General features: G+C 40.8%; 1 protein-coding gene across 2 annotated transcripts in view; it reads left to right on the top strand.

Annotated features, from left to right (window-relative positions):
• The window catches only part of ARHGEF28 (Rho guanine nucleotide exchange factor 28), a 121,395-nt gene extending 97,938 nt beyond the window's left edge, over positions 1-23,457 (top strand). Inside the window, exons 32-37 of one of the 2 annotated variants that reach the window (XM_051642983.1) lie at positions 609-647; positions 737-784; positions 2,539-3,012; positions 5,910-6,210; positions 12,344-12,411; positions 23,134-23,163. In XM_051642983.1, coding sequence (XP_051498943.1) covers positions 609-647; positions 737-784; positions 2,539-3,012; positions 5,910-6,210; positions 12,344-12,411; positions 23,134-23,139 — 936 coding nt within the window. In that variant the 3' untranslated portion in view covers positions 23,140-23,163. Of the gene's footprint in view, positions 1-608; positions 648-736; positions 785-2,538; positions 3,013-5,909; positions 6,211-12,343; positions 12,412-23,133 lie in introns of both variants that reach the window. The other variant, XM_051642984.1, reaches the window with a different exon arrangement.
• Positions 23,458-27,959: the final 4,502 nt, after the last annotated feature.

Below are 27,959 nucleotides of genomic sequence, written 5' to 3'. Positions count from 1 at the left end.
AAAAGAGAGCAGGGTGGAAAGTGTGAAGCGGCTGAGCCTTGCTGCAGTGGACAGTAGTAACTATGCTGATGCCTTTTGCAGGGTACAGTGGGCATGCAGCCTTTGCTCAGTACCACACAGCACATCTAAGGCATTTGCGTTAACCCACTAATGCAGCTTCTGCTATAGTCTTGCTACATTAATATTTCTGTTTTTGAAAAGTGTTGTGCTGTTTCATCCTACTATAAGTAATCTAAACCTACTATGCTGTATATACAGAAGTCTGGTTTCTGTATTTCAAAACCATCACGTAAACAAAGAATGAATGGAAATGTCTTTTCTGTGTAGCATAAGTCACAAGAGGATTAAAATTGTGGATGAAATATTTTTATTTTTACAGTTGTGCTTAGACTCTCCAGTGATTTCCACGGAAACTCCAGTGTTGATGAATTATTAGTCTTCATAGGTTATTGCTTCTGTCTTTTTTCACATGCCCACAAAAAGGTTTGACTCAGCACTGCATCTATTAGTGATATGAATGTCTCCACTAGTTTAAAATAAAATAAAATAGCCTAGATGATACAATTTTAAAGCAAAATACTTTTTAAAGCAACATACGTTTATTTTAGGGAGGAAGTATGCATTTCCTAGGATCTACAGGGACAGAGGTGAGTTTATTTAAACCCCAGACAGAATGCAGTAACTATTTAGTTAATGGTGGTCAAACCTTTGAAAATCCTTCTCTTTTATTTTCTAGATTGTACAAGCAATCCAGAACTTAACCCGTCTCTTGTACAGCATACAGGTGACTACTCCACTGCTAACTTTGTAATTAGTCTTAATAATTTACTTATTAAGGTTTGTTTGCATCTTGCCCTACTTTTAGACATTGTGTCAGTGGATACTTATGTCTACTGACTTGCATAAGTTTTCATGTAATCTATCAGTGATAGGTTTCTTTTAAGAACTGAAGAATGTTTGCTTGCTTGGAGATCAGTCTTCCCCCAAAAAGGATATGTATACAATCCAAAAACCTAGGAGAAAGTAAAGTGATGGCTTTAAATGGAATGATGTTATTTCATATACAGATTTCTGAAATTTTATTTTAAAATATTGAAAAAAAAAGGAATTTTGTTTAGAATATTCTCCAGGCTACTAGTAAACAGTGCCTCTGCTGCTTAGGTAGCAAACTCAACCCCATTTAGGTATTGCAATCTTAATTATTGCATGTATTCTGTAGGGCCTTATTCTGAGGTTTTTCCCTCTTTCATGCTAAGTTTGAATGTTTTCACTTGTTTTTTCTTATCTAGGTGCAGTTGTATAGTTTTGTTTTAAAATGTTTCATTTGAGTATGTTTAATTTTTGGACCCTTTTCACATTAACATATTTCATAATAAAACTGGAAACTCTGGGCTTAGAAGTAAGTGGATTGAAGCAATGCAAAAGCCTACTAAAAAGCTTGTATTTCAGACAAAATTTTTAAAAACTTGAAAAATGGATAGCTTAACATTAGAGGAGCAGTAAAGACTGTGATCATGCCTTAATAATTCAGACAACTGGCATTATAGGTGCAGAAAAACAAGCAGAGGATCGAGTCCTTGCTTTGTTTACAGATCACTGGAACTGACCCAATACAGGAGGAAGAGCCAAGAAAAGTGGGAATTGCACATTGCATAAAGTTAAAAAGCCTTTATAGGGTGTATGGCATGGGGTAACAGGGCTGTGGGAAGTCTCTGAAAATGTCTACTGAGTAGATCTTCATGTCAGCTCTTGAAGACTGGCTGTGCAGTAAGTGCCTCAGCAGATCTAGGGCTTCCTTGTGTTTCTTTCTTAATTTATTATTATTTATTTTTGTGCTATTGAATGATGTCACAGTCTTTAATGCAAAGAGTGTCACAACATGCTTGTGAAAGACAGAATATAGCGCTCTAGGTAGTAAAATAAACTAACGAAATATCAAAACTGAAATGATTACTGTAGTGCAGATTTCTGCTGGCACAGATATCTCAGTCAGGTGCACATGGCTGTGGCAGCAGGTGCCTTTAGGACTGATGTTAGTAGGACTGCACTGTTGCAAGTTAGTGAGGAGAGCTTTAGGGTTGAAGGTAGCTTTGCTGGAAACAGTACTGTTTTATCTGGATAAGCCACATCTGTATTAGGAGTACTTTGCATGTAGCATTCCCAGTGTTTTAATGCCTCTTTAACCATGAAAAAATATTTTTTCCTAGGTGTCTTAACATCTGCTGACAGAACAGGACACCAGCTGCAATTGAAGTGCATATGCACATCTGTAACATAAACATATAGTAATACTAAATGCAAATCAGTAGCCATGTTAAAAGTGCTTGAAATGGTTGCGTGCTTTGGGAAACAGCTCTTGATAAATGCATGAACACAGAATTTTCTCTACTTGCATGAGCAGTAACATCCCAAAAAGCATCAAGTGTGGCTATTATGGAAGGTTGAAGCATTTTTATATAATGCTTCCATGTAAAAAGTATAGGAATGGATGAGTGCTAATAATTAAACATTTGTGTCTGATTATGTTGTGGTGTCTAGGCAGCTTTAGCTATCCAGGACAGCCATAGGGAGCTCCATAGGCTACTCCTGCAAGAGAGTGAGAAGGCTGGTCGGGGCCACGGTTCTCGGCTAAACCTCCTTCTGGACCAAGAAAAATACCGGAATCTGGAAAAACAAAAGGTGGAGCTGGCCAACATACACAAACTGAAGCAGCAGTTTCAGCAAGAGCAGCAGCGGTGGCTGCGTGAGTGTGACCAGCGGCAGCGAGAGCAGGAGGCAAGGGAGCGCCGTCTGGGGCAGCGGGAGAGGGAGTGCGGGTGCCAGGAGGAGCTGCTGGAGAGGAGCCGACAGGGACTGGCGCTGCAGCTGCAAGAGTACCAGCAGAGCCTGGAGAGGCTCCAGGATGGCCAGAAAATGGTGGAGAGAGAACGAGACAGAGTGAAAATGCAGCTTCTCTGGCACTGGAAGCATGGTCAACGCAGTAGCCTGTTGTCATCCACCGGTAGCTATGAGGTGTGTGGTTCCTCTCTGTGAATATATCCCCACATGCAGACCTAGAGAGACTTTCCTTGATGAATAAACTAGTACATCTGAGTTTTGTTGGTTGGTAACATAGTGACAGAAAATGTGGGACGCTGAAGTTCATGCATATCCAAGGGCTTTGGTTGAACCTCATTAATTTTAAGTGCAAAGTCCTGCCCCTGGAAAATAACAACCCCATGCATCAGTATTTGCTGGGGGCCACCCAGCTGGAGAGCAGCTTTGCAGAAAAGCCAACAGCATGCCCTGTCCACAAAGAGAACTAATGGCCTCCTGGGCTGCATTAGGCAAAGTGTTGCTAGTAGGTCAAGGGAAGTGATCTTTCTGCTCTATTCCAGCCACACTGGGAGTACTGTGTCCAATTCTGGCTCTGCAGTACAAGAGAGACATAGAGCTAGAGGGTGGGGAGCATGGAGGCGGGAAGAACAGTGGTCCAGTGAAGGGCCACAAAGATGTTTGAGGAACTGGGGCATCTCTCCTTTGAGGAAAGATTGAGACTGTTCAGCCTGGAAAAGAGAAGGCTCAGGGGGGATCTTATTAATGTATACAAATACCTGAAGGGTGAGTGTAAAGGGGATGGAGTAAGGCTCTTTCCAGGGATGTTCAGTGACAGCACCAGAGGCAGTGGTTGTTCCCTCTGAACATCAGGAAACACTTTTCTCCCACGAGGGTGACCAAGCACTGGCACAAAACCATCTGAACACGGACTTATCATCTTGCTCTGGCTGCCCCTGCTTGAGCAGGGCAGTTCCACCAGATCACCTCCAGAGGTCCCTTCCAATCTCAATTTCAACCATTTTGTGATCTTAAGCTATGTACCCTACAGAAGCCATACTCAGACTGATGGGTATTAACTCGAGGAGATGGAAATGTTTAGTGTGAGAATCAGTGTTTTATTCTGTTTTGCTGCTGTGTTTGCAAAATACATTGTGTCTTCCACTTCTTGTAGGAAAGCTAAATTATTGTAGTGCCTGAGGCATATAAAGCTTTTAGTGAAGTCTTTGGCTGCTGTCCTCATTCCTGGACTACTGCACTGTCTCCAGTGAGGAGCAGTGGCAGCTCTAGGAGTGGGAAATGCCAGCTTCCCGTGATCCCTACATGTCAGGCCCTGCTGTCCTGCTTCCCTAAAACAAGCAGACCCTTATGGGAAGAGGTTGGTGTGTGGCTCCATTCCTGGCAGTATAATTTCTTGAAGATTGTCATTATTATGGGATGCAATTTAAAGTAGCTCTGAAGCTGCTTAAGTATTTAGTACTAAAACTGATTAATTTTTTCTTGAGAGTGAAGTGTAGAGGCTAACTCTGAACACAGCTGTCTGGGTGCTCACTTCCCAAGTGGGACTTGGCTTCTAGTCCCTGCCTTGGAGAGCATGGTCTTGATTTCCCTTACTGTTCTCTAAAGCACCTGAAATTCAAAATATTTTGCCTGGCTTTTGCATGTATTGAAAGCTTACTGACCCAAAGAGCTTTTTTTCCCCTCAGGTTATCGTTTTCACAAGAAAATCTGTAGAGCCTTTCCTCAGGCCATCACCTCTCTAGTTTTTCAGCTGGCAACTGACCCATAATAAGCAGTGACCTTTTGGCGTCTAAGCCTGTGCCTGCATGCAGGAGTGCAGGATTGGCCTCTGACCTCCTCCTTTTCATCAGCTTTTGTGAACACCGTGTGAACATGTCTTATCCATATATGCTTGCCCAGCCCAAACAACGAAACACTTCTTACTAGTATAGCTTGTGGCACAATTTTGACTGGTTAGGCAGGGCTTAAGAAGTGGACGATAAAACCAAAACAGGACTTTCTTATCCATTTTGGTGGATGGGACTTCTGAAGTCATTTGAGGAGAGGAAGTTGAAGGGTGATAGCCTGATGCAGGGATGGCCAGGATTTCACAGATGGAAAGGCAAAATATGCTGAGTGTCAAAGAGAGTAGTAGTTCTTAATTGAATACGTAATGTGAAAGAGTACTTGTATTTTTATTTCAAGTCAACTACATGGCTTTGGATGCATTCCAGGCCTTGGGATTGTCTTTATCCTGCGTTTTCCACTACCATTCTCCTTGCAGCAGCAGAGCTGGGTGAGTGGTTGCTAGTCAGCCAATATTTCTAGCCCAGTGTTTTTGCTGTGACACTGAACCTAGCTGGTTTTGGATGACCAAGTATTGCAGTAACTCACACTGCTACTTCTGCTCTCTTGTGGACTCAGCCTCGATAATCACCAGCAGGCAGAGAGTCTTAGCAGAAGCTGCACTTTCAGGCCCTGAGAGCCAAGGCTGCTTGCTGAATGCTGTTTGCCATCCCCAGTTTGACTGCTGCAGTCCTCTTCTCTCCGATTACCTGTCTGTATGAGGTACAGTGTTATTTTTGGATTGCAGTGCACAAAGATTTACGTATGTGAAGGGGTACCTCCTGAAGCCATGGGGCAAAATATTAACCCTCTGAAAGGAGTCAGCAGTGCTCAGTGTATCTCAGGTAGTGGCCCTTGGTTATTTGCTATTTTGCAGTTATTACTGAGCTTTCCTGTAGTTTGAGGGGAGCTAAGGCAAAATGTACTGGGTTATCACTGTTTATTCCTGAAGGTGCATCCAGTTTAACATGTTTTGACATTAACTTATGGGAAATTAGGTGACTATTTGCTATGACTCCTCATTCTGTCTTCCTATATACCAATCCCAGTACATAGGATTCTTCTAAAGGATTCTTCAGGACAGTGGTCATAGTCACATGGTTTAGTTTTAGGTAGACATATGAGGAGTAGAGAATTGGGCTTCTCGATTCTTATGGGTACCCTCCAACTTGAGATATTCTGTGATTCTATGGTTCTGGTGCTGGATAAGGGTGAAAATGCTGTTTTCTGTTCTTTTTCTCCTTCTGCAGATAGTGGGACATAATCAATCGGACAGCTTACACAGCGAAAATACATTCTACTTAAATGAAGCTGTAGTGTGTGTGTCTCTAAGCAGTCTCAACAGATCAAATTCTTCTCTTGTTTTTGAGGATGGTGTTTATGGGCTGAACATCTCAAATTCTGATGTAGCAAGGACTAGCAAAAATCAAGTGGACCTCAAAATGGACACTTCTTGTCAGCCAGTGTTAACCAATGCGCTGTGGAAATCCACTGGTCCTTACCAGCAGATGTCTTTTTCCTGCAAAAGCAACAAGGATGCTTTTAATAATGGTAATTAATACTTAATTTAATTAACAGGTGATATGGGCAGTTTGCCACCTCTCAGGATGAGTAATCCTAGGAATGAAGACAGCTTGGTAGTGGTGGAAGCAATAGATTTTGCTGAAAAAATTGCATGCTATTTTGCAAGCCTGTTGAGGGTAGATCAGGAAATGAGCAGAATAGAAATACTAAAAGCTATTGAAAAAACCCACAACCCCCCTGTTTGTGTCTGCATAACAGTACTCAGAATGTTGTTCTTTCCAAATCCTTTCACAGTGCCTTTTGTCTTGGTGTTTTTTGGTTTTGTTGTTATTTTTTAATTTGTTTTGTTTGGTTTTGGTTTGTTTTTTTGTTTGTTTGTGTGTTTGTTTTTTTAAGCTTAAGTCACTCTTGCTGTTCAAGGGCATTTTATTGGCTGTTTTAAAACATATGTGCGTAACTTGATTTCAAATTCGAACAGCTCGATTTACTGTATTAAATTGATAATCAATGGTCAAACACCCTCTTTCTTCATTGAGGATGAAATTAAAATATCTTGAAAGACTCTGTAGTTGTGCAAGGAAAATTACATCACTTCTAAGGGATAATAAAATCTTTGACAGTGAGTTTTGATGTTAACAAAAATAGCTCTTATTGCATTACCCCAAAGATACAGAACCAAGTGGCAGAACAAGAGGAAATGGCCTCAAGTTGTACCAGGGGAGGTTTAGTTGGAACATTAGGAAAATTTTCATTACTGAAAAGGTTGTCAAGCATTTTAATAGGCTGTCCAGGGAATTGGTGATGTCAGCATTAGTGGAGGTATTTAAGAGATGTGTAGACGTGGTTCTTAGGGACATGATTTAGTGGTGGACCTCACAGTGCTAGGTTAACAGTTGGACTTGGTGATCTTACGGATCTTTTCTAAGCAAAACGATTCTATGACTCTAATGAGATTGCATGGCAATTACTGATGGTAGCTACCAAGGTAAGTGGAAGAAGCCACCTATTTTAGTACTGCATTGCATTAAAAATTCCCTGAGGAGCTTAAAAACACTCTAATGAGAAACTAAACTTCTGGCTTTATTTCTCATGCTTCATAATGCTATTTCTGATCTGACTTGGTGTCTTCATTCTTTCATTATTGTGAGAGTTGTAGAGAAGCATGTAAAAACACAACAACTGAAAGTCTTAAAGGACAACAGTGCACTTTTGGTGTAATAGATTAAGTAATCTGGGGGGAGTTTCCTACACAGCTGTGAAATTCAGGTGAGACATGGCAAGTCATCACTGCAGCAGTGTACGAGCTGTCATTTTTCTGCAGCTGGCAGTGTAGGGTGACTTCTGTTCTCACACCAGCTGTATGCATGTCAGGTCCCAGTAAATACCAGTGGGCACCAGGATCAGGAGTTAGAAACATACATAGGTACAATGGTTTTTGTTTTATGTCAAACATGTTTTATGTACAACAAAGTTGTACAAACAAAGAAGTCCTTGATTAAGGAATATGCTGCTTAGTACTCCTTGTAACGTATTAGGCAGGCATCCGCTACAGCCTTACTGGTCCTTAGTACATAGATTGCTGAAATAGCATTTTATAATCAAAGGGAGGGCAGGCTGGTCTCATCACCACAATCAGCAAACCAAGCTGATTAGTGAAAGAGATTAGCATTTCTAAAAATGCCTGAATAATTAGCCTGGTGAAACTTGTTTTAGTTTGACTGAAGTTGTCATTTTAGTAACAGGTTAGCTAAGCTAGCACAAATTTGAAAAGGAACACATATGTGGGTTTAAACCTCTCGTAAGTGGATTAGCTTGCACTGGCAAACGTTCAGTGCAAGCTAACCAGGATACTTTCTGTTGAGCCCACATGAGAGCATCTGGTTTAATTAAACTGGCTTGTACCAGTTTAATTGCACCAATTTTCAGATAAGCTGATGGAACTTCTCTGTGTATAGATGCCCTTCACCTACAATGGGCCAGCTTTGTATTCAGCTACTGTCACTATCTTGTGTAGACATCCTTATCTTGCCCTGGTAAGAGAGCACTAGTGCAATCCCAGCAGCCTGTGGACCAGCAGTGGCTACAAAGTCTGCCCAAGAGGTAGTGTAAGTAAGAGGCTAGTGTAAGTATCTCTTGGCTAAGTCACATTTGTAAAACCCGCAGTTACTGCCTTGATCAACTCACAAGGCACCTTTGGCAAAGCATTGCAACAGATTCTTGCAGCATCCTGATGGTGCAGATGGTGCTGCAAAGTCCCCATCATGTTGTTAGAGCAGGCAGGGCTGGGAGCCTCCTCCCCAGAGAGATGTACCATCACATTGCACAGTTGCGTTTATGACTGGGAGGCTGATGAGTATTTAATGCTCTGATTATGGAGTGCATGAGTCTGCATGATTCAGACTTGCTTCTGTCATGCATAAGGAGCCACCATTCAGGGAATGAGGGATGAGAAGAATGCTAAGCTTCCCCCTGAAAAACAGATGGCATTCGAAGCCCCAGCATATAGCTCTGCACATGGAAATGAAGTGAATCACTTGTTCCAAAGCAGTGTGGATCAAGTTGAGCAGTATGAACGTTTCATACAAGGAAGCCAATTTTCTTTTTGGTGGTGGTTGTTGTTGTGGTTTGGTTTGGGTGTTTTTTTTTGGCTGTGCTTTTCCCCCAAAGAGCTTAGCAGAGTGTAAGAAGATACCTGACTTTTGGTTGCTTCCATTTCCTGACACCTCTGCAGGATATAGTCAGTTCCAATCATTGTGACAGAAAACCAACAGAGATGCAGTGAGAGGAAGAGTAGAAAGAATTTGAAAGTTAGCTGAAACTTTTAGTATTTTCTTGAAGATGAATGTTTCATGGCATTGACCTGCATTTTTCAACCATCTCTATATATTAAGTCTCAAAATAATCTTTCAAAAGAATTTCTAATACTAAGTAAAAATAGAAACAGACACTGAGTATGGTTTACTGGAAATAGCCACATACCAGATAGATAGATGGCCAGATCTTGCATATAGCAATTTTTATGTGTACACAAAAGGAATGTCTTGGTTTTGGTTAATTTCCTCAAAATTATTAAGCATCCTGTAAGAAGTCTGTTCTGTCAAAAAAAAAAAATTTAATAAGAAGCACGACCTGAACACGTTGTCAAGGAGTTAATCACACTGCACTCTACTGTATGTAAAGTGCTGTGCAATTTAGCTTCATAATTATGCTCAAATGGAAATGGCCACATTCCTCCAGTGCATACATTTCCCTTCATATTTTCTAAGGTAAGACATACGTCTCTTCACATAGCTAGTATCATGATTATATATCATAACTTTATGTGTATGGGAGGGAACTTTACTGAAGGCCTGGGGGCAAGTTCCCACAAAGCTGAAACTGGCACAAGTACACTCACTAGAAAAGGTGTGTCAGTCAATGGGAGGAAAACATGATTGAAAGAAGAACGTGTTAATGCTTTACACTAGTGGTTATGAAATTATCTGCATGAAAGAAGACAAGTACTGTGGCTAATTAGGAATCTGGGCAAGTATAGGTTTTGTGTCAGACTAGACTGAGAGTTGAATAAATTACTCTTGCATTTAATTGACATGTTGGGTTAACTAGTCAAAGTGATACTTAAGGGTTTACCTGTGGATTCAATTCTTTGATTTGAAGAATCAGTGCAATTTTAATTCTTTGAAGCTTTGAAGTGAACAGCATTGTTCACTTGTACTGCCTTTCATTTTTTCATTCAGATGTTGTAGCTACAGGAATAGAGTTGAAAAGTGATAGACCTGGAAAATTGCGCTGAAGCTTGCCTGTGAGAGGACTTTTCACCAAATACTTGCAGTGTTAGCATGAAGGATCTTTATGCATGATATAATGAAAAAAAGTAGTTTAAATCTTTATGGAGAAAACAGAAAAAACTGTGATCTCTGTAAACAGCTAAACACAAAAGCAGGGAGTAAAAATAGGACTATTTGACTAACGTGATTTGAATAATTTTTTAAAGGACAGAAATTAATACATATATGCATCTAGGCAAATGAGATAGTTTGATTTTTGGCAAAATAAGGCATTTATAGTGGTTTTCATCAAAGGAAGTGGTTTCTAGAGATGTAAAACATTTAATTTGCTAAAGAAAAAGCAAAACTCTCATAAACAATTTGTAGTGTCCGACATCTCCATTTTTTCCCCTTGTTCTTTATAGGAATTTCCTTTCCTGTTCCTTAGCAGATTGTGCTAATGGTGATTGTTCTAGTGAACCTGTTCTTGAAACTGTGTATCAGATTTGTTTTCTTTTCCCATTGGTAATTGAGATGAAGTTTAGAACAACATGTCCTTTTTTGGCTACCTTAAAATTTGTTATGGCCTCATGTCATAATATAAAAGTACCTGCTTATGTTTGGATCAGAGAGGTGGAGAACAGTGCTGTATAGGGCCTTGCTCTTTTCTCATATTTGTATAAGGTGAATTTGTTGCAGTCAGAATGTGTATTCAATTTAAAGCTGGTGCAAGCATGATAAAAAACAGGTGAAATATACTTTGCATGACAGTGCTAGAAAAAGATCTGAAGGTGTTCAAGCTTTTTTTCCCCATGGTTCCAAGTCAGCACAAGATTTTGGTAAGGGGCAAAACTCAGTGGCTAAGGACCTTGTTCAAATAAACATAACTACTTCTGCCAGCTTTGGAGGTGGATAATGGGATCCGCTATAGAGGACTTTGTTGAATAAGATCACTTTCATCACTTGGAAACTGTTAATTACTAACTGCCATGAAAAAGGTCACCACGGTTCTTCGTATGTGACTGTTGTGAGTTGATTTCTCTGCGATTGCTGCTGTATGTACTCCTTTTGAGTACATTGGACCCCCTCATCTTCTGAGCTGGAATAGGATCGTGCCCTGTACAGCACAAACTTTACTCATCTCCAGTTTAAACAGCACCTTTCATAGCCAATGGCAGGTCAACCCTTACCACCCGTGGAATGGCATGTGAATATGCTTTTCTGCCCCTTTCAAGTTCTTCTGGTGCATTTCACAGTGTTTTTAACAGTGCCGTTTTTTCACTGTTTGCCATGCACAGTAAGAGAATCCTTTCTGTTGTTCATTCACTTGAGAAGAGGGAAGGAGGGAAATATTTTAAAAGTAACAGGTGAAATGACCATGGAACTCCCAACTTGTCAGGGAGCTTCCTGAGCAGATCTGATATTTTGAGCTACTTTAAAGTTTTGGTCTTTTTTTAATTGAGTAGATGCCAAATTGAGAACATGCAGTTAATTCCAAATTGCCCTTTCCATGTTCAACATATCCCTTCTGCTCCTAGACAGATGGCTGCATAGTTGAGTGCAGAGCCTGTTTGGTGCTCAATGTAAGTTGTAATGAGAATAAAATGAAATTGAAGGATGTACGAATAAGAAGTTGATTAACATCAGCACCTGCATCTTCCAAATTCAGAATCACATCTATTTATTAGAACAAGTAAGATCTTACTTTTAATTTTGCAACAGATAACGAATTTGCTTTCTCTCCATACTGCAGACCACCGAGTTTCGTGCTCTGCTGTAAGACAGTGTCAGTGGGGATAGCTGGTGGAAGTGAATCATGGGAAGCATTTTTTTCCTCTTGGGAATAGCACTGCCATTTTTTTTAAAGCAGATGGCAAAGGGGATTTAATCTCACATGGCAGTGTGATACCAAAGTGAAAAGTATGTCATTATATGTTATCTGTAATTACTGTATTTCAAGTAACACTTGCTTTTACAGCTCTGCAGTGCTAGGATTTTGTAGTTCTGTTACTAATTTTCTCATCTCAAAATACTTTTCCTCATTTCTTAACATCACCACAGTGGATGCAGAAGTATTACATAACATTTTAATTAAGTCAGTTAACAATGTTGTGCTTTTCTTTTGTATGCTACTGTGAGTACAGAATTTCCTCTGTATTGCTGTATGTCTTTCTAGTATCTTCTCATTTACAGCTCATTCGCTAGGAGGGAAGTTTAAAATAGTGCACATCTTTAAGATGATTAATGGAGTGAAGAGATTGTCCATCTTTGTCTTTTGATGTCGTACTGGTTTTGATTTAAGTCTGCACACCATACTCAGGGTTTTATTGCCTGCAGAATTCTTAAACAACAGGATGACGCCCAAATCTTTCTCATTTTCCTCCTATTTACAGCTCCAGCAACTTCAGTGCAGTGGTTTTTTGAAGTCAGTGGAATTACTGGCATCAGTGAATCTGAAATGGTATGGACCATATCTCTTACACACAGATTTATTACTTAGGTAAGGTTATTCCAATAGATACGGATTTTGGGGAAGTAAAAGGAAGAAAAGCAGCACATTTTGAAGAAGTCAGTGGGTAGGGGGTCTTTCCCCAGACTGTTTTTAGTGAAGAAGCTCCAGCTCAGGGTTGTGCAGGGCTGTGACTTTAGCAGCAAGATTGCAGGGAAAGAGGTGATATCTCAGGAAAAGCAGTCTTTCTAATTGTTGTTTGATGTCAGGAAGATACCTTGGGAGGTCTGTGTGTTTTACTTGGTTAGTATGATCTGTGGGTGGAGACCTGGTTTTGTGCTCTGCTTTAGTACATTAAAAATGTTTTGTATATTTTTCATAATGAAGTCAGAGCCTCAAACAGATGTGTAAGTATGAGTAAGTAATGCATCCTAATGGCTGGGAGAAGCTGTTTATGGACAGTCAAATTTTGCAAGATACTGAGTATGCAAACACACCCTGTAAAATCATGTAGCTGAATCACGAAGTGTATCTGTCTGGCTTATTTTGAACAGTACAATGTAATTTTAATTATTTATTATAATACTTTACTTATTCCAGGAAATGGCCTGTAGCATGTTGTGTAAAAGTAATGAATTCTTAGTAATATGAAACCTCCTCAGCAGCATCTGCTATTAAATATTTATTGAGAAACTGGGGAAGATTGTCTGTCTTTTACTGGCATTCATCACAGGTGCACTGGATTGCCTTCCATGTAAATTATATTGGCTGTAGCCAAACTGCTAGAGGAGATTTCAAAGAGTATCTTGTTCTGCCTCCCCAGATGCTATAGAAAACTTTCCTTTGGGTGTAAATTTTTAGTGGGGCTGTAGAGAGGAGGAGCCTTGGTGCTGGTATGGAAATTGTTTTTAGTTTAATCAAAAAGGAACACTTGCAGCAGACACCTGCTGAGATTCCTTGAGTGTTCTTTGGAAGTTTGTTCTAGAGCTGGAACATAAATGATTGAAAAAGAAATGTACTTTGGCTGTATTTCTGTAGAGCCTGCTGTAGAAAAGACAAAAAAACCCATGTGCCTAGTCATTGAGTAAATGCCATGTTAAAGATCACGACAGACAGAAAAGCTTGTGTATTTGGCAAGGATGAAAAGAGATTTATTTATTTTTTGAATTGAGGTTGAGAATTGTAGGGTGGTTTCTGCTGATAGCAAGAACTGCAATGAAGCTGTCTTCTATGCAGAAGAACTTGTCATTACAGCACAGCAGCAACAGGAAGGGGCTGAATGTCTAAGAAAAGTTTCTGCATTAAAAACAGACATTTTTGAACTGAAGGTGAAAATTACTGCAGAAGGTTGTTTTAAAAGATAGCATCACTTTTTTTTTTCTGCTGTGGGCAAGTGGCTCACTCTCTGGAGTGGTAGGATGAGACCAGTGCAGAACTGCACTGCCTAAAGTGGGGGTCTGGTACGGCATCGGAAGGAGCTAGACCAAATCAGAGTGGTGGTCTACAGAGGTGCAGCTGTGGGACCAGAGGCAAAGACAACTGATATTAAAAGCAAGTTAGAAGGATGTGGTGATTAATTCAGGTTTAAGGGCAAGGCAAGTGTTACCCATAGTGCAGAGAAGTAGGAGCAGAAGAAAGGAAAGTGGATCCAAGTATGTTCTGTGCACTCCAGGAAAGCACTTGGCTGAAGGGATGGAGGCACATGCTTATTTGTTTTCTGGCTTTGATGTACAGTTTTCCCTTTAGCCTTTATGCAGACTGTTTTCACAGCAGTTTTATGTTCACAGATCATTTAGTGAACAATTAAGTAGGGCACCCATTTAAAAATATTTAATCACACCCTGAAACTTCCTATATTTACAATGCAAAACTTGGGCAAAGAGCAACTTTTCAGATTTTGTTGTTTTTTTCAATGACTGCAAGAAAAAAATAATTAGTGTATATGCTTCCTGCCAACCAGACTAAAAAAACTGGAAAAAATGGCTGTGTTAATACCTAAGCTGCAGTCAAAATTAGCAGCTGTTTCCCTGTGTTAGAGAGTCAGGGGAGAACAAGTATGTCTGTGACCATCAGATAGGAGGTCTCAGATGGTCACACTCAGAGTAACAACCGTATTTTTTCCTGCATTAGTTAACAAGCAGGGGCTTCTAATAAAGTGTAAGATTAGCATGTAATTAATTTGAAACAGGTGTTTTGCCTTATTTTTCCTTATGCAGCAACGCTACATATTGGCTCAGTATCCCTCTACCACTTAGAGTTTTGATTTCATCAGCTTTTATGAGTAAGAAGCAATGGATCTGGTCTGTTGTTGGGGAACTACCATGTAAAACCAAGGTGCCTAGGAGGAGACTTCAGAGTGTTTTATAAATGACCTCCCTCTTTTAGCTTTTGTAACAGCAGTTGTGCCCTTCTGCTACTCAAGAAAATGTCTGCCAAGGTCCACAGCATGCTCCTTTATGTTGTGCCTGAAAGACTGGCCAAAAGCTGGGGACTAAACTGGTGGTTTGCCAAGTTCTTTGATTTAATGTTTATTTCAAAGCAAAAATTGTAGTTGAAAAAAAAAAACCAACAACCATCCATAAAATATGAAGCAAAGTTAATCAGCACAATAATGTCTGCCTGTGGTAACAGAGAGCTCAAAAGAAGAGTTTTGATGTGTAAATGTCCCCTTTTGTTTCAAAGGGAGTTAAAGTCATGTGTCAGAGATTGTTTTTTTCAGAGCTGATGCTGTTTCTCTCCTCTGGAGGGAAAGAGAGGAAGCTTCACTGCAGTGTGTTTTACCTGTGGGGTGCAAATTGGGACAGCAGGCTAGGGAGGGCTGGCAGCAAAAGCAGGGCTGGTTTCATCATCTGCTGAGTCTTTGGAAACACTGCTTGGGTCTGTAACTTTATGAGATTTCCATTTCTCCAGCTAACAGTCAAGCAGGAGTGTTACCCACTGACTACAGTTGGTTTTGACTTCAGCTTGCTGGCCAAATATCTTCTGTGAATTATGGAGCAGGGGGAAACAGTTGCAGCCCACTTCAGATGCACCCACATTAGATACCCAAAGGAAGGGGCTACTGGAGTTTTCACGTGCTTCCCTACTGTAGTTAGTGGGCAGACAAATGGCCCCTGCCTAGGAGAGGTGCCCTGTACCCTGTGCTGGCTGCAGTAGTGGCCCCGCATCGGCAGCTGGTCGCATTCCTTGTGATGCTTTGTAGGAAGGGTGTTCTTGGGGTTTTATGGTTATTTTCTCTTGATCATTTGAGTGCAGCTGTGTTTAATGAGCTGGAAAAGAAGTAGGTCAATAAAACATGTGTTCGTTGTTAGCAAAATACCTGTTGGACCACGTGTGTGTCTGTAATTGACCATCTAAAGCTTCAAAGCTTAGCACAAAGACAATTTAATAGGGAATTCATACCTAAATAAATTAATATTAAGCAGAAGTAGACAGCTGGCGGGCTGTGTGCCCTGCTAAGGTGAAACTGTGGATGTTTAATGCACAGACTAGTTATGATTTGAAGTCAGAACTATTCTTAGGTCTCTGTTGTTGATATGCATGAAAAAACAGCATGGCAAAAATAGTTTAGAAGCCGTGTGGATTAAAGCCAACACAACTGATAACATAGCCATGTAAGTAAGATATTTTTTTTAATTACTTCAGTCTAGGTGCATGCTATGAACTTGATGTCGCAGTGGTATCAATGGCAGTGTCTGAGCCTGAGATGTTCGAAATATCTTTTCTTTGATAACACCAGTGTTAGAAATAGTATGTTTAAGTGAGCTTTAGTAAAAGACAAGACAGCTGCATCATTGCATGACTCCAAAACCTGGACCTCTAAGACAAGTATCAAATAAATGAGTTTGAATCATTATGGAGCTTTATGATAAAGCAGTTTTGGTAGAATAAATTTACATCTTGTCTTGGTGAAGAATTTGGTCCAAGTTCTCTAGACCAAACTTCTTTAAAGACTTATCAGGCAAAACCTGAAAATTGAATTGCATTTTTTCCTAAGCCAACAAAAACCAGCAACATATTGAATAATGGCATTTCCACTAATTTTAGCATGATCAAAAATCCAAAACACAGTTGTGAAGAAGTGTTAAGCTGAAGACCTTACTTATCATAGACTTTGAATTCTTTCTGTCTTACAAAAAAAAAATAAAATTGTCAGAAGCTGTTAAGCCTAATTAACATAGGATCTATTATGATCTATTTGCTCATCTGCTTTTTGTGAAAAGACCTCTAATTCATGAAGGTGCTTGTTTGCTTAATATTTGCAGCTGCTGCTTTTTCATAGGGTTTAGCTAGTTAACAGTAAATAGCAGCATTAAGATTCTCAGATTGATTTCCTGCCTCATTCAGTCAGCTGGGAAATGGATTAGGCTTCTCTTTCCTTGGTAGCTTCAGGGTCAAAATTTTTTTCTCAGTGTTCTTTGAGGTCTGGTACCAAATTCAGTTCCCATTGTGAAATCAGATTTACTGAGGTGTGAGAGCCTGGTTTCTCAACGGTGTTTGAGAAGTCAACTCTCAGGGTAGCTTCTGGGAATAGGCCTCAGGCCCTCAAAGTTTATAGATGCCATTTTTATACCAATTGATCTGAACCCATGCAGCAGCAGCCATGACCTGGCTGTTCCAGGACGGAGGGCTGCGCTGCCCTGGCAGCTCTGGTGCTGCCAAGTGGCATTTCGTGTTCTCCCACCAACCATCAGCTCTGTAAACAACTGAACCTTTGGTATGGAATATACATTGCAAACTGGGAACATCTTAGTAGACACTGAAAAAAGCAATTAAAATCAATCATAGTGCCTTTCACTAGAAGGAAATGAAGAGGCTGAGGTGCCTGGAGTTTCCTGGGGAATCAGCTGTTGCTAATAAATCTGCATGGAAACCACTGGGAGCATCACTGGAGACAAGAGATAAAGAGATGCTGTGGGATTTGCCGGTGGGGACTTTTCAGTGAAGCTCATGGGAGTTAGGCTGCCATTTGCTATTGAACTCTAATGGCAGATGAGAGCTTGTTACCCTTGAATTCCTTTGAATATCCCAGACCCGGTAGACTTAGCACTGTTTTTTAGGTGTCTGCTTGTGCTTTGCATTATGCATGAGTGCCAGTGGGGGGATTAACTACAGCAGCTCTGCCATTTCACATTACTTCAGCCTGAAGTTGATGTGTCAGCTGTCAGTCCAGATGAATTTGGTGTAAAAACAGACACCAGTTATTGTAAATAAATGGTAAAACCAAAACCTAACTCTATATATTCTTTTCAGAGGAGTAATGATTTTGAGAATCTTTAACATATTTGGTGTTAATAGTAGCATAAATCTCTCTAAATTTAAAGATATTTTATTTTTTAAAGAGGATCAACATGTGACACTGATCTCTGAAAGTCACAGCAAATTAATTTGGTGTATGTATATGATTTCTACAAAATCTGTGCGGTGTATTGCCTCCAAAGCTACCCTCCCTTTATTATCTGTCTGTCTGTCTGTCTATCTATCTATCTATCTATCTATCTATCTGTGAATGAAACAGCTAGGAAGGAAAAAACATGAATGAACCTTAGAGCTGACCTAGATTTGAGGAGGAGTTTGAACCAGGGGCCTCCTAAGATATAATCCTGTAATGCTGTGAAATTAGGGTCAGAGCCAGAAGAGAAAAACTGAAGGCTTTCTATTAAAAGCACAGAGAGTTGAGAGGTTTTTTTTTTCCTGGAGTGTTCCTTAGTGCCTTGATAATGTCTTCCTGTCTTTCCCATAATCATTGGGCACTCCGGGGTTACCTGAAGAGTAACCTGAAGAGTCTGATCCTCAGGGGAGAGAGAGAAGGGGTGAAGGAGAAAATCAGTGGCATTTATTTGATATGGAAGTGCATACATCCTATAACAACAGAAGGAAGGTTAGAAATAGTGTGACTAATGAGTTGTTTACTTGGCTTTTCTATTCCCCCAACCCCCTCCAGGAGCATGTGCTGTGTTTGTTTTGGTATGTATTGATCTCAAATTCCTGCAAATGCTGTTGCTTTGTCCTTCACCTTCGCAGCAGTTGATGCCATGCCACTAATCATGTCTCTTAGTGCTACAGGAAGAGTAGAGTATGGTAGTCAGTATGCAAAATGCCACTTTTTCTGTTTCCTATAAAACATCAGCATGTTTTTAGCCATGTTTGAGCTTGGAGACCCCATTTGGAGGACTAAGGTCCCCATAGAAACTCAGGCTGCACCAATGCACTGCAGGCCTGTGGTTTGCTGTAACATTCAGGTGGCCAACAGAAGTATTTTTATTCTGGGGCAGTAGAGTGTTTCTCTGCAGTTTACTGATACCTATCCTATGCTACCAGAGCTAAACTAATGGAAAACAAGGGAAAAAATTGATTGTTTTTAGTGTTGGATGTGGCAGTATGTGCCTGTGTACATGAGACAATTTGCGATTTTTTTTTTCCCCCCAGAGTTTAGTGGAAGCAGCCTCTAACTTCTTTTGAGAAAATTGATAGGGGAGACAACAGGGAATGCCTGAGTTTTGTTTATATGATGATATGGTGTCAGCTGATAAAAAGGAGGAAAAGGTCGACTTAAGTGGAATTTTGTGCTATGGACAGCTCTAAAATGTTGAAGTGTTTTCACAGATCATCTAATACCTCCCCTCCACCCTCAAGCACAACCCCATTTGCTGGGGAGTTTGACCAGCCCAACGTTGAAAGAGTGGATTTTCCTGGTCTGCTGTTCAGTTTTGTCTAAGGTACACATGGTGCAGCTGAAGATCTGGGTCTGGCTCTTTAGGAAAGAGTTACTTGGAGTGTTGTAGAAGAAACAAATTTTGCATAACTGAGAAGCATCTAAAGGGTGTTTCAGTTTGCCCATAAACTCCAGGGACTGGGATGCAGTGAGGTGCTAACAGCCCTTGGCCGCTCCAGAAGTGGGAGGGAGCAGTGACCTGGGAGTCTCACAGAAGGCCCTGTGGGAGGATCTGAGCTACAGCTCAGCTTCATTAAAGCCTTGGAGATGTGGGAATGTTTTCTGCACTTACATAAATATGAAGGAAAAAAGGTATTCCCTAGGTGTTACGGATTAAGGGGAAGGCTGTAGCTAGGTACAGTCAGCTTTGCGTGTCCTTTCTGTTCAAGGGGTGCAGGAGGGAAGCAGAGGACAGATCCCAGGCCGGGCCGGGGGGGCGTGCGGCCGGGGCAGTGGCTGGGTGTTGGTGGTCTGGGTGCTGGTCTGGTGGGCGCGCTGTTGAGCTGAACACAGCCTGCCCGATCATGCCTCGGCAGGACCGAGGGGAGCAGGGGAACCGATAAGTAAATGCTAAATTTAAAGAAAGGGAATAATACAAAACTCATTTTGTGGCTGATGTTTGTGGGCAGGTGAGTTGCAGTCACAATGAAGGAGGCTTATAACAGGCGGATTGTCATTATTTACCTGACTTGTCCTTATTTACCTGACTCTTCAGCCGTACCAAGTTCTGTCTGTCAGCTGTAGCGCTGCAGAGAACGGGCCTGGAGACATTCCTGTGGGTGCCCCGGCTGCCTGGGGACCCCGGGAGAACTTCTTAGCCATCATTTTCCAGTAACAGCCCCCTTTGCCACTGCTCTTCTGCTTTTCTGTCTGCACGGATAATTGGTTTGTTTGCCTTTTTTTTTTTTTTTTTTTTTTTTTTAACCTAATCTCACAGAGGTCTTTAGTAGGCAGCAGCAGATGCTTTCAAGGCTGGTTCTGTAAGTTTCTTCCCTGTTTTGGGAAAGTAAGGAGGAGGATTTCAACAACCATTCTTTTGTTTGGGACTAAGGCCCAGTACTGGACCATAGAGCTTGGGGGACGCTTCTTAGCAGCTGTTGCTGCTGTGCATAACAAGAACCTGTGCTGGCTGCTGGATTGGTCCCCTTTCCTCACTCTCCCTTCACCTGAGGCTGTTATTACCAGTTCTGGCAGTTCCTCCTTCCCTAAGCAGCTGCTCTTGGGGTGCATTGCACTGCCACCTGTGATACCAGCTGGTCTCCTGGCTCTGCTGCTTCCATCATGGCACAGGGCAGGGAGACAGCAGGCAACCTCCCTGCCAGCAGGCTGAGTGTGTCGGCCCAGGGATATATTGTGCTTTTATTAAGCAGAGCCTGTGCTGAGTGCCACCCAAAGCACAGCCAAAACCAGCCCCTTCCCTCCTCTACTGGATTAAGCACAACCTTTCCAGGTCATTTGTCACCCCAGTGGTAGCTGCTTTCTCACCTCCTGGGTGCTCTCTTGCTGTTCACATTCTCAGAACACAACAGAATTAACAAACAGACAAAACCATCCTCTCAAAAAAGCCCCCCCAAACCAAACCAAACCAAAAAAAACAAAACAAAAAGCCCAGCTGAACTAGCGATAAGTCATTTGTCTCAATAGTGAGTCAGATTTGTTTTTCCCAAATGCTGGTAGTTTCCACTGCTCGGCTCAGTTGCTTTGACTTGTAACAGTTAATGAGAAACGGTTTGGAAACAGCTACTGTTTTAATTGGTGAAGCAATTACTGTTTAGTTTTGATGGTAGAAAATAACTGCATGTAAGGTGTTTCTCTTTCTTTTCTGGTTTTTTTCAAATTTGTAATTAGGCCTCTCCAATTATGTAGTTCATAAACTTTGGAAGCAGATCTTTCAAGTAAGTGCTTGTTGCCTGGTATTCTTATGCACATAACTTTGGGTGAACAGACTCACAGGACTTAAAAGGAATATTAATGTGAGTAAAATTAGCCCAAAATACAAGTGTTTAGAGGCTGAGGACCTTTAACTGCTAGGGCTCTTTTTAATAAATAAATAAAACTGAAGTGTCCAGTTTCTGTAAAGAAAAACAGATATAAGATATTTCAGGTTTCTTCTCTTGCTGCAAAATTAATATTTTTCTAATATGGCTATCAAAAAGAAATAAATGCAAAACTCATCTTTAACAAACTGGGGCTGTTCAATTAAGTTAGAAAGTCAAATCCTGCTGTATTACAGATTGCAAATAACTCACCTGCAACCAAGATTTACTCTGGAAAATTCACCAAGAGTGAAACCTCATCCTTTAAATCCAGAGTAAAACAGAAAAAGAAAGAGAATTTGGGATTAATTTTCATAACATCCTATGTCATCCCACTATGACCAAGCACTGCTTGCATATCAGTACCTTGCCCCTGCCACCGACTGTGCAGTCTCAGCAGGAGGTATAGCATACATGTGGCTTATGCTGGAAGCCAAAGCCTGTTTTCTACCCCCAGCTTTGTGAATATCAAAGGTGAGAAGATGCTGAAGGCAGAAGCAGTGATACGATGTGTTCCCACATGCCCATCGCATAATAATCTCCCACTGCTCCACACAATCCGTGACAGGGAGCAGCAGCCAGCCTAGGCTTTTCAGGGTGCCAGCAAGCTCATTTTGCCTTCAAGTCCTGCCTCAGTGAACAAGACTGGTGGAAGCCATGTGTGTTGGGGGAATGCCAAGTGTGGACAGGTGTCAAATCAAATTGCCACCAGTTACAGTGGCACAGTGTGTAAAAACCCAGATATCTCCTTTATAATAGATTTTCATTGCACATTCATGTTAGATGTGTTAGGGATAGGAGCAGGCATGAAATGTTGTTTTAGCTCTCTGCATGAATGACCAAGGCTCAAAGGACCCCTGTGCTGCGTTTGCTTGCTTCTGGTGTTACCCAAGCCTTGAAGGGGTGCTAAGCTCCCCTTCTTCCTGCAGAGTTGTTTTTGCAGCAGGAAGAATGAAAAGTTAACCCTTCTGATGGAACAGCAGAAGTTGGTTGGGCCAAGATTACAGTGAAAAGTATTGCTCCCTATTCACTGCAGACTTTTCTCATCCCTAGGTATGAGGTTACATGCTCCCTTGTTATGCAGCTTGTTTTCAGGGAAAAAATTGCTTTGCAGAAGCAAAGATGTAGAAAAGCCAGCTACTGAGGTGTAGTTCCTGAGGCCCTGAAGTGGTACAGAGAGCTGACTCAGGAGAAAACTCAACCATGGGTTGGGGTGCTTTTTTTTTTTTTTTTTTTTAAAGTGGTGCATAGATCATCACAAAAGCCTTCAGAGCTCAATGCTGGAAAACAAGTATCTGATTGTCTGCATTTGCAGAAGAAAATAGGAAAAATAAAAATTGAAGATCCTTGTAAAATAATTTCTTAGTGCTTGGTGCAAGTATTATCTCCATATCCTACCTTAAGGATTGAGACAAGAAGAGAGTAGGTAGTTTGTATGAATAAACACAGATAAACGTGGCAGGAAAAGCTCAATGGGTATACATCTGTTACAGGCTGCAAGTGCCAGTCGAGTACAGTTTTACCTGGGTATCCTTACTTGATTCTTTTTAATCCATAAAAGGAAGGCTTGCAAATAAGATTCTGTGTAGTGATGGAAACTATATTAATTTTACAATTATTACTAGTGAAAGTACTAATTATGTAGTGTATGTTTCCCTGCAGCCCAACTCTTAGAGCATTTATGCCTTTCTGTTATTACTTCTGGTTAGTGAAGTATGGACCTACATTTCTTATGTTTTAAAAATAATGACAGTGATCACCCCTTGGATGACAGTGGACAGACTTGAACAGTTTTTGGTAAATTTGGGTAAAGTACCTCTCACCAGGCTGTAGTATAATTTGTAATACAGCAGTGTTTTCCTTTCTCAATATAAGCAGCAAATTAGAAAATAGTGCTAATGACAAAGTCAGAATTTGCTATTTATGATGAAACAGGCATGGCAGAAAATGCATTGTCACATGTTCTTCTTTTATTCGTTACAGATCTGAATGCATCACAGACCCAGAGTCCACAAAAAAGCATTCCAAACCGGGGATTCATCCAGCTGCCACAGGTAGATACAGAGCTGCTGAACAACCAGCCTGAGAACCTGCAGGATGCAGAATGTAGAGTCGGAGGAGAGGAGAAGATTGTTTACCTCTGATGTCTCATTTTCTACTTTCATTAGCACTTTGGAAATATAATTGTGATTTCTTTTCTAAATGTCTGTAGTTGCTGTCTGCATGACCAAATGGCTTTAAGGGTAGTATTTAATATTAAATTCAAGATTTTCCCCATGATAAATATAACAGTTAAATTATTTTGAAGCCTTTGTTTTATAATCTTTAATTTACGACATGACTTCAAATACTTTGCAAGAAGCAATGGTAGCAGGGGAGATGTAACATTTTTTAATTGTAAAGGTGCAACCAAGAGCTGTGAAAGCTACTGTTAATTTTCTCTTGAGTCCTCTTTTGAAGGGGCTATTTGAAATTTCAGAGCATGGATCAGTAACCTTGTAACAGTTTTGATAACATGAGAAGAAAGCAATGTAAAAATGACGGCTATAGTCTTCGCTGAAATATCATAGAATCATAGAATCCTAGGGGTTGGAAGGGACCTCGAAAGATCATCCAGTCCAACCCCCCCTGCCAGAGCAGGGTCACCTAGAGTACATCACACAGGAACGCATCCAGGTGGGTTTTGAATGTCTCCAGTGAAGGAGACTCCACAACCCCCCTGGGCAGCCTGTTCCAGTGCTCTGTCACTCTCACAGTAAAAAAATTTTTTCGGATATTCACCTTGAACCTCCTATGCTCCAATTTCCACCCATTACCCCTTGTCCTATCACTGGTCATCACTGAGAAGAGCCTAACTCCATCTCCCTGACACTCACCCCTTACATATTTGTAAACATTGATGAGGTCACCCCTCAGCCTCCTTTTCTCCAAGCTAAAGAGACCCAGCTCCCTCAGCCTTTCCTCATAAGGGAGATGATCCACTCCCTTAATCATCTTAGTAGCTCTGCTCTGGACTCTCTCCAGCAGTTGCCTGTCCTTCTTGAACTGAGGGGCCCAGAACTGGACACAATACTCCAGATGCGGCCTCACCAATGCAGAATAGAGGGAGAGGAGAACCTCTCTTGACCGACTAACCACACCCTTTCTAATGCACCCCAGGATGCCATTGGCCTTCTTGGCCACAAGGGCACATTGCTGGCTCATGGTCATCCTCCTGTCTACCAGGACCCCCAGGTCTCTTTCACCTACACTGTATACGCTGTATACTCTTTTAACTATCAGGTCATTTTCCTTATCCCCTGGCTCAGGAACTGCTCAGAAGAGAACTTTTTTATGGTCTCAATGTAATTGCATAATTGTAAGTGTTTGTTCATGTCCCAAAGCTTGTAATGATTTTGGTACTCCTGTTAGTTTCTGTGCAGAGATGCTGCAAATCAGTTTGTTATTGTATTATAACTGTACCTCATTTCAGTAAGTGCCCTTACATGTTAAAATTTACCAGTTGAAAAACTCTCACTGGTCAAAAAAACAAAAGGGGATGAAAAGTAGTAGGCTTTTAGATAATTGAACCCTTCTGAAACCTCACTGCTTTCCCACATAGGAGCCAGCTAGCCTCCTGATACCAGGTTCATGGGATCAACAGTGCATTAGGCAGTAAGAAATCAGGACTTACTTCTTGCCTTTTTGTCTTTCAGAAATATTTGTATGCTTCTGTTGTATTGAATAAATGTTCTATGCATTTCTGAAAAGGTGTATCTTTGATTCATTGTCAGGCCCTCTAAAGAAAAAAAACAGAGGGAAAAAAAAAAATCTTTACCTGGTTTGCAAGGTCTTGCCTATTCAAGCAGGCACAGACAGTCCTCTGGACTGACTGGGTGCTGCTGAGCATGGTTGACAAGGACCAGCAGCAGCATAGCAGGGATGGAGCTGCACAGCTCCAGCACCAGAGCTGCCTCACATCTGCCCAGCTTGTGGGGAAGGAGAGCACAGGAATTCCCCTGCCTGTTTGTACGGAGTCCCAAGCCTCATGTGATTTCCATTTTACCCTAAGGCTTGTGTTGTGCAAAATCTCTTGCAGGGGGCAGTGATTCAGATAGTAGATGTTTGTCAGAAAGGATTTCCTGACATGGAGTATTCTCCTCCAGGGACTGGAGGGCTATTGGGAATATTCAAAAACAGAGCTTTCTGGGCTACCAGACTGGCTGCTCTGTTGGTATCTTCCGCCAGCATCTGAGCAACTGACTGTCTTGATGATGAGGACTTGATTTTCAGCTGGTATTAATTGGTGTGCCAATGTCATCAGGGAAATATTGGGCCTGCAGATGTGTTTTCCAGTTTCTATTTCCAGCCTTTAAGACTCCTGCTAACCTGACAGCACTTCCTCGTATGTCTCCTTGTAAGAGAAAAAACCTTTTTTTTAAGGATTTCTGGAAATGTTTTACCTTCTGTACATTTCACAGTTAGACTGAAATTAAAATGGGAATCCAGCCTCTCTTAAGGGTTCTACAGTATAAGGACAGTCCACAGTCTCTTTATTTTACCAGTCAGCAGTGAATTCAGGGTTGCTATCTAGACAGCTTTTTGGCAAATTTCTGAATAGCCAGATCAATTTCTTGGGATGCAATGTGTCCCAGGATATGCACATTGCCCATGGACCAGGAGGAGATTGGGAAAAACTGAGTAGTTTTCTCCACAATAGCTCTCTCTGCATTTTATTATGCCTTTGCTGGAACATCTGGTACTGGTTATTGTCAAACCCAAGCTGCTGGATGGATAGCTGCTGTCCCAGCCTGATGTGGGAATTCCCATGTAAGCAGCTTGCCACTGGAAGAGGAAGGGAGGATACTGATTTTCTCATCAGTTTTAATTGAGGGGCTGGGAGTCTAAAAGCAGCTGGCCAGCACTTCAGCTGTTGTGCAAATTCCTCAGGTCCCCTAACATCAGCCAGCATCTTATTTTGCTCACCTGTGTTTACAGTAAAACTTCTGGCACTCAAGGAAGGCAAAGGCAGGAAACAGGTGGCCTCTGGATTTAGGTATTTTAATTGTAGAAAATGTTTAAACTATAGGCCAGTATGGTCTCAGCAGGTGCTCTTTACAGTAAGATATATTATGCACCCCTGAACTCTGTCGATTATTGAGGCATTTCTTAATACAGGGAAGAACATAAATGCAGCCCCAGTGAGACTCAGCCATTTTAGCAGGCTGCATTTTGTGTCACTGTCATGCATAAATTAATGATTCATCTTTCTTAATTAGAAAATATATTCAGAAGTTCTTCCTTTCACCTTTATTACATTATTTTGAAGCGGGCTTATTTACATGGCCTGTTCCTTTTGTTTTTAACTCATCCTATATGTTGTGTTTTCCTTTTGCTATGCTTCTCAAAGCATTTTGCCTCTGAAAGGTCAAAATTGAACTTAGTCATTCATGTCAGTGTTTAAATTAAAGGAGCAGATGCTGTACCACAAATCTCCACTGCACTGGGCTGCATTTTCTCTTTGTTTTTAATTTTTTTTAACTTTGTTCCATCATCTAAGAAAGGGGGAGTTTCTATACTGTAATTCCTAGATTTGTCCAGCATTTTCCCCTTAATGTTGTAAGATAGCAAAGCTGTCACATGTAACAGCTTTGAGAGGTTTTAAAAGGAAACTCACAACAAAGATATTTTTCCAGCAGATCTATAAAAACTGTGAAGAAGGAATTTCTGAGGGGCTCAAGCTTACTGTGCTGGATCCAGAACCTTGGATTTATGCATTCAGTCATGTACAGAATGAGGCCAGAATAGAGCAAACACTTCACTTGGCTGTTGTTTGAGTATTAAGGTAAAAAACATATTTAGCTGCATTTTAAAGAGATTTTTCCCAAAGCTCATCCATGTAATTTTTTAATTACTAAATTAGATAGAGATTAAGCTTCCAGCAAAACTCCCTGAAGATTGTTTACTGAAGTGATAAAAAGAAAAAATATATAATAAAAAATCTGTTAATAATTGTGATGGAAAGAATATGAATAATTGTACTTAGATTGCCTTGTGGGTTGCATTCATTTATATGCCACCCATTTTGGTTGAAAAGTGAGTACAATTTTTCACTGTTTTTTAATCAAGTAGGTGCAAATTCTGTACTAATGTGCCATTAATGCTAAAATGTCTGTTGGTGTTGTTCATTCAGAGAAAAGCCAGGAGACCCTACTGTAGTAAGTAGCATATACAACTTGCTGTAGCTGAATTTTAAGAGTGAAGCAGGAGTTGCAGATGAGGCAGTTTTCCTTGTGCACTTGATGACAAATGGGGAAATAGCATGACTACCTGGATACCTTCTAATGAATTTTCTGTATTAAAAGAATTCCAATCGCAAGACCTTCTCATCCAAAGGTGAACTGTGCCCAGTTTGTATTAGAGAGGTAGAAACAGCATAGTTTGTAGGGTATCAGCATACTATAACAGGTTGGATGTCTGCTCTTTCTTACGGAATTGCAGTCACACTGTGACTTATTTTTGCCAAGGTAAATGGACGTGTTTATTGTTTTATCACCCCTATCAAAAATCTGGGTATAGAAGCACTGCAGAAGTAGCTGCGAATATTCTTGGTAATCTTAGTCATATGGGCAGCTACACGTTAATCTCCAAAAAGGTTTTCCTGTCTCATTCGCTCCTAGCTTCTGAGATAAGACTGTGAGGATGGCCTGAATTCAATGGCTTGAATTTTGCAGGCTGATGTGAAACCAGAGTGTTTAATTTCTTTAGTATAAAGGAAAAACTGCAAAGGATAGCCTTGCTGACATTAATCTAAAGAGTTCTCATTAATA

Source organism: Apus apus, chromosome Z (assembly GCF_020740795.1).
Source record: "Apus apus isolate bApuApu2 chromosome Z, bApuApu2.pri.cur, whole genome shotgun sequence".
Lineage (NCBI taxonomy): Eukaryota > Metazoa > Chordata > Aves > Apodiformes > Apodidae > Apus > Apus apus.
This window is presented reverse-complemented; position numbering and strand designations above follow the sequence as displayed.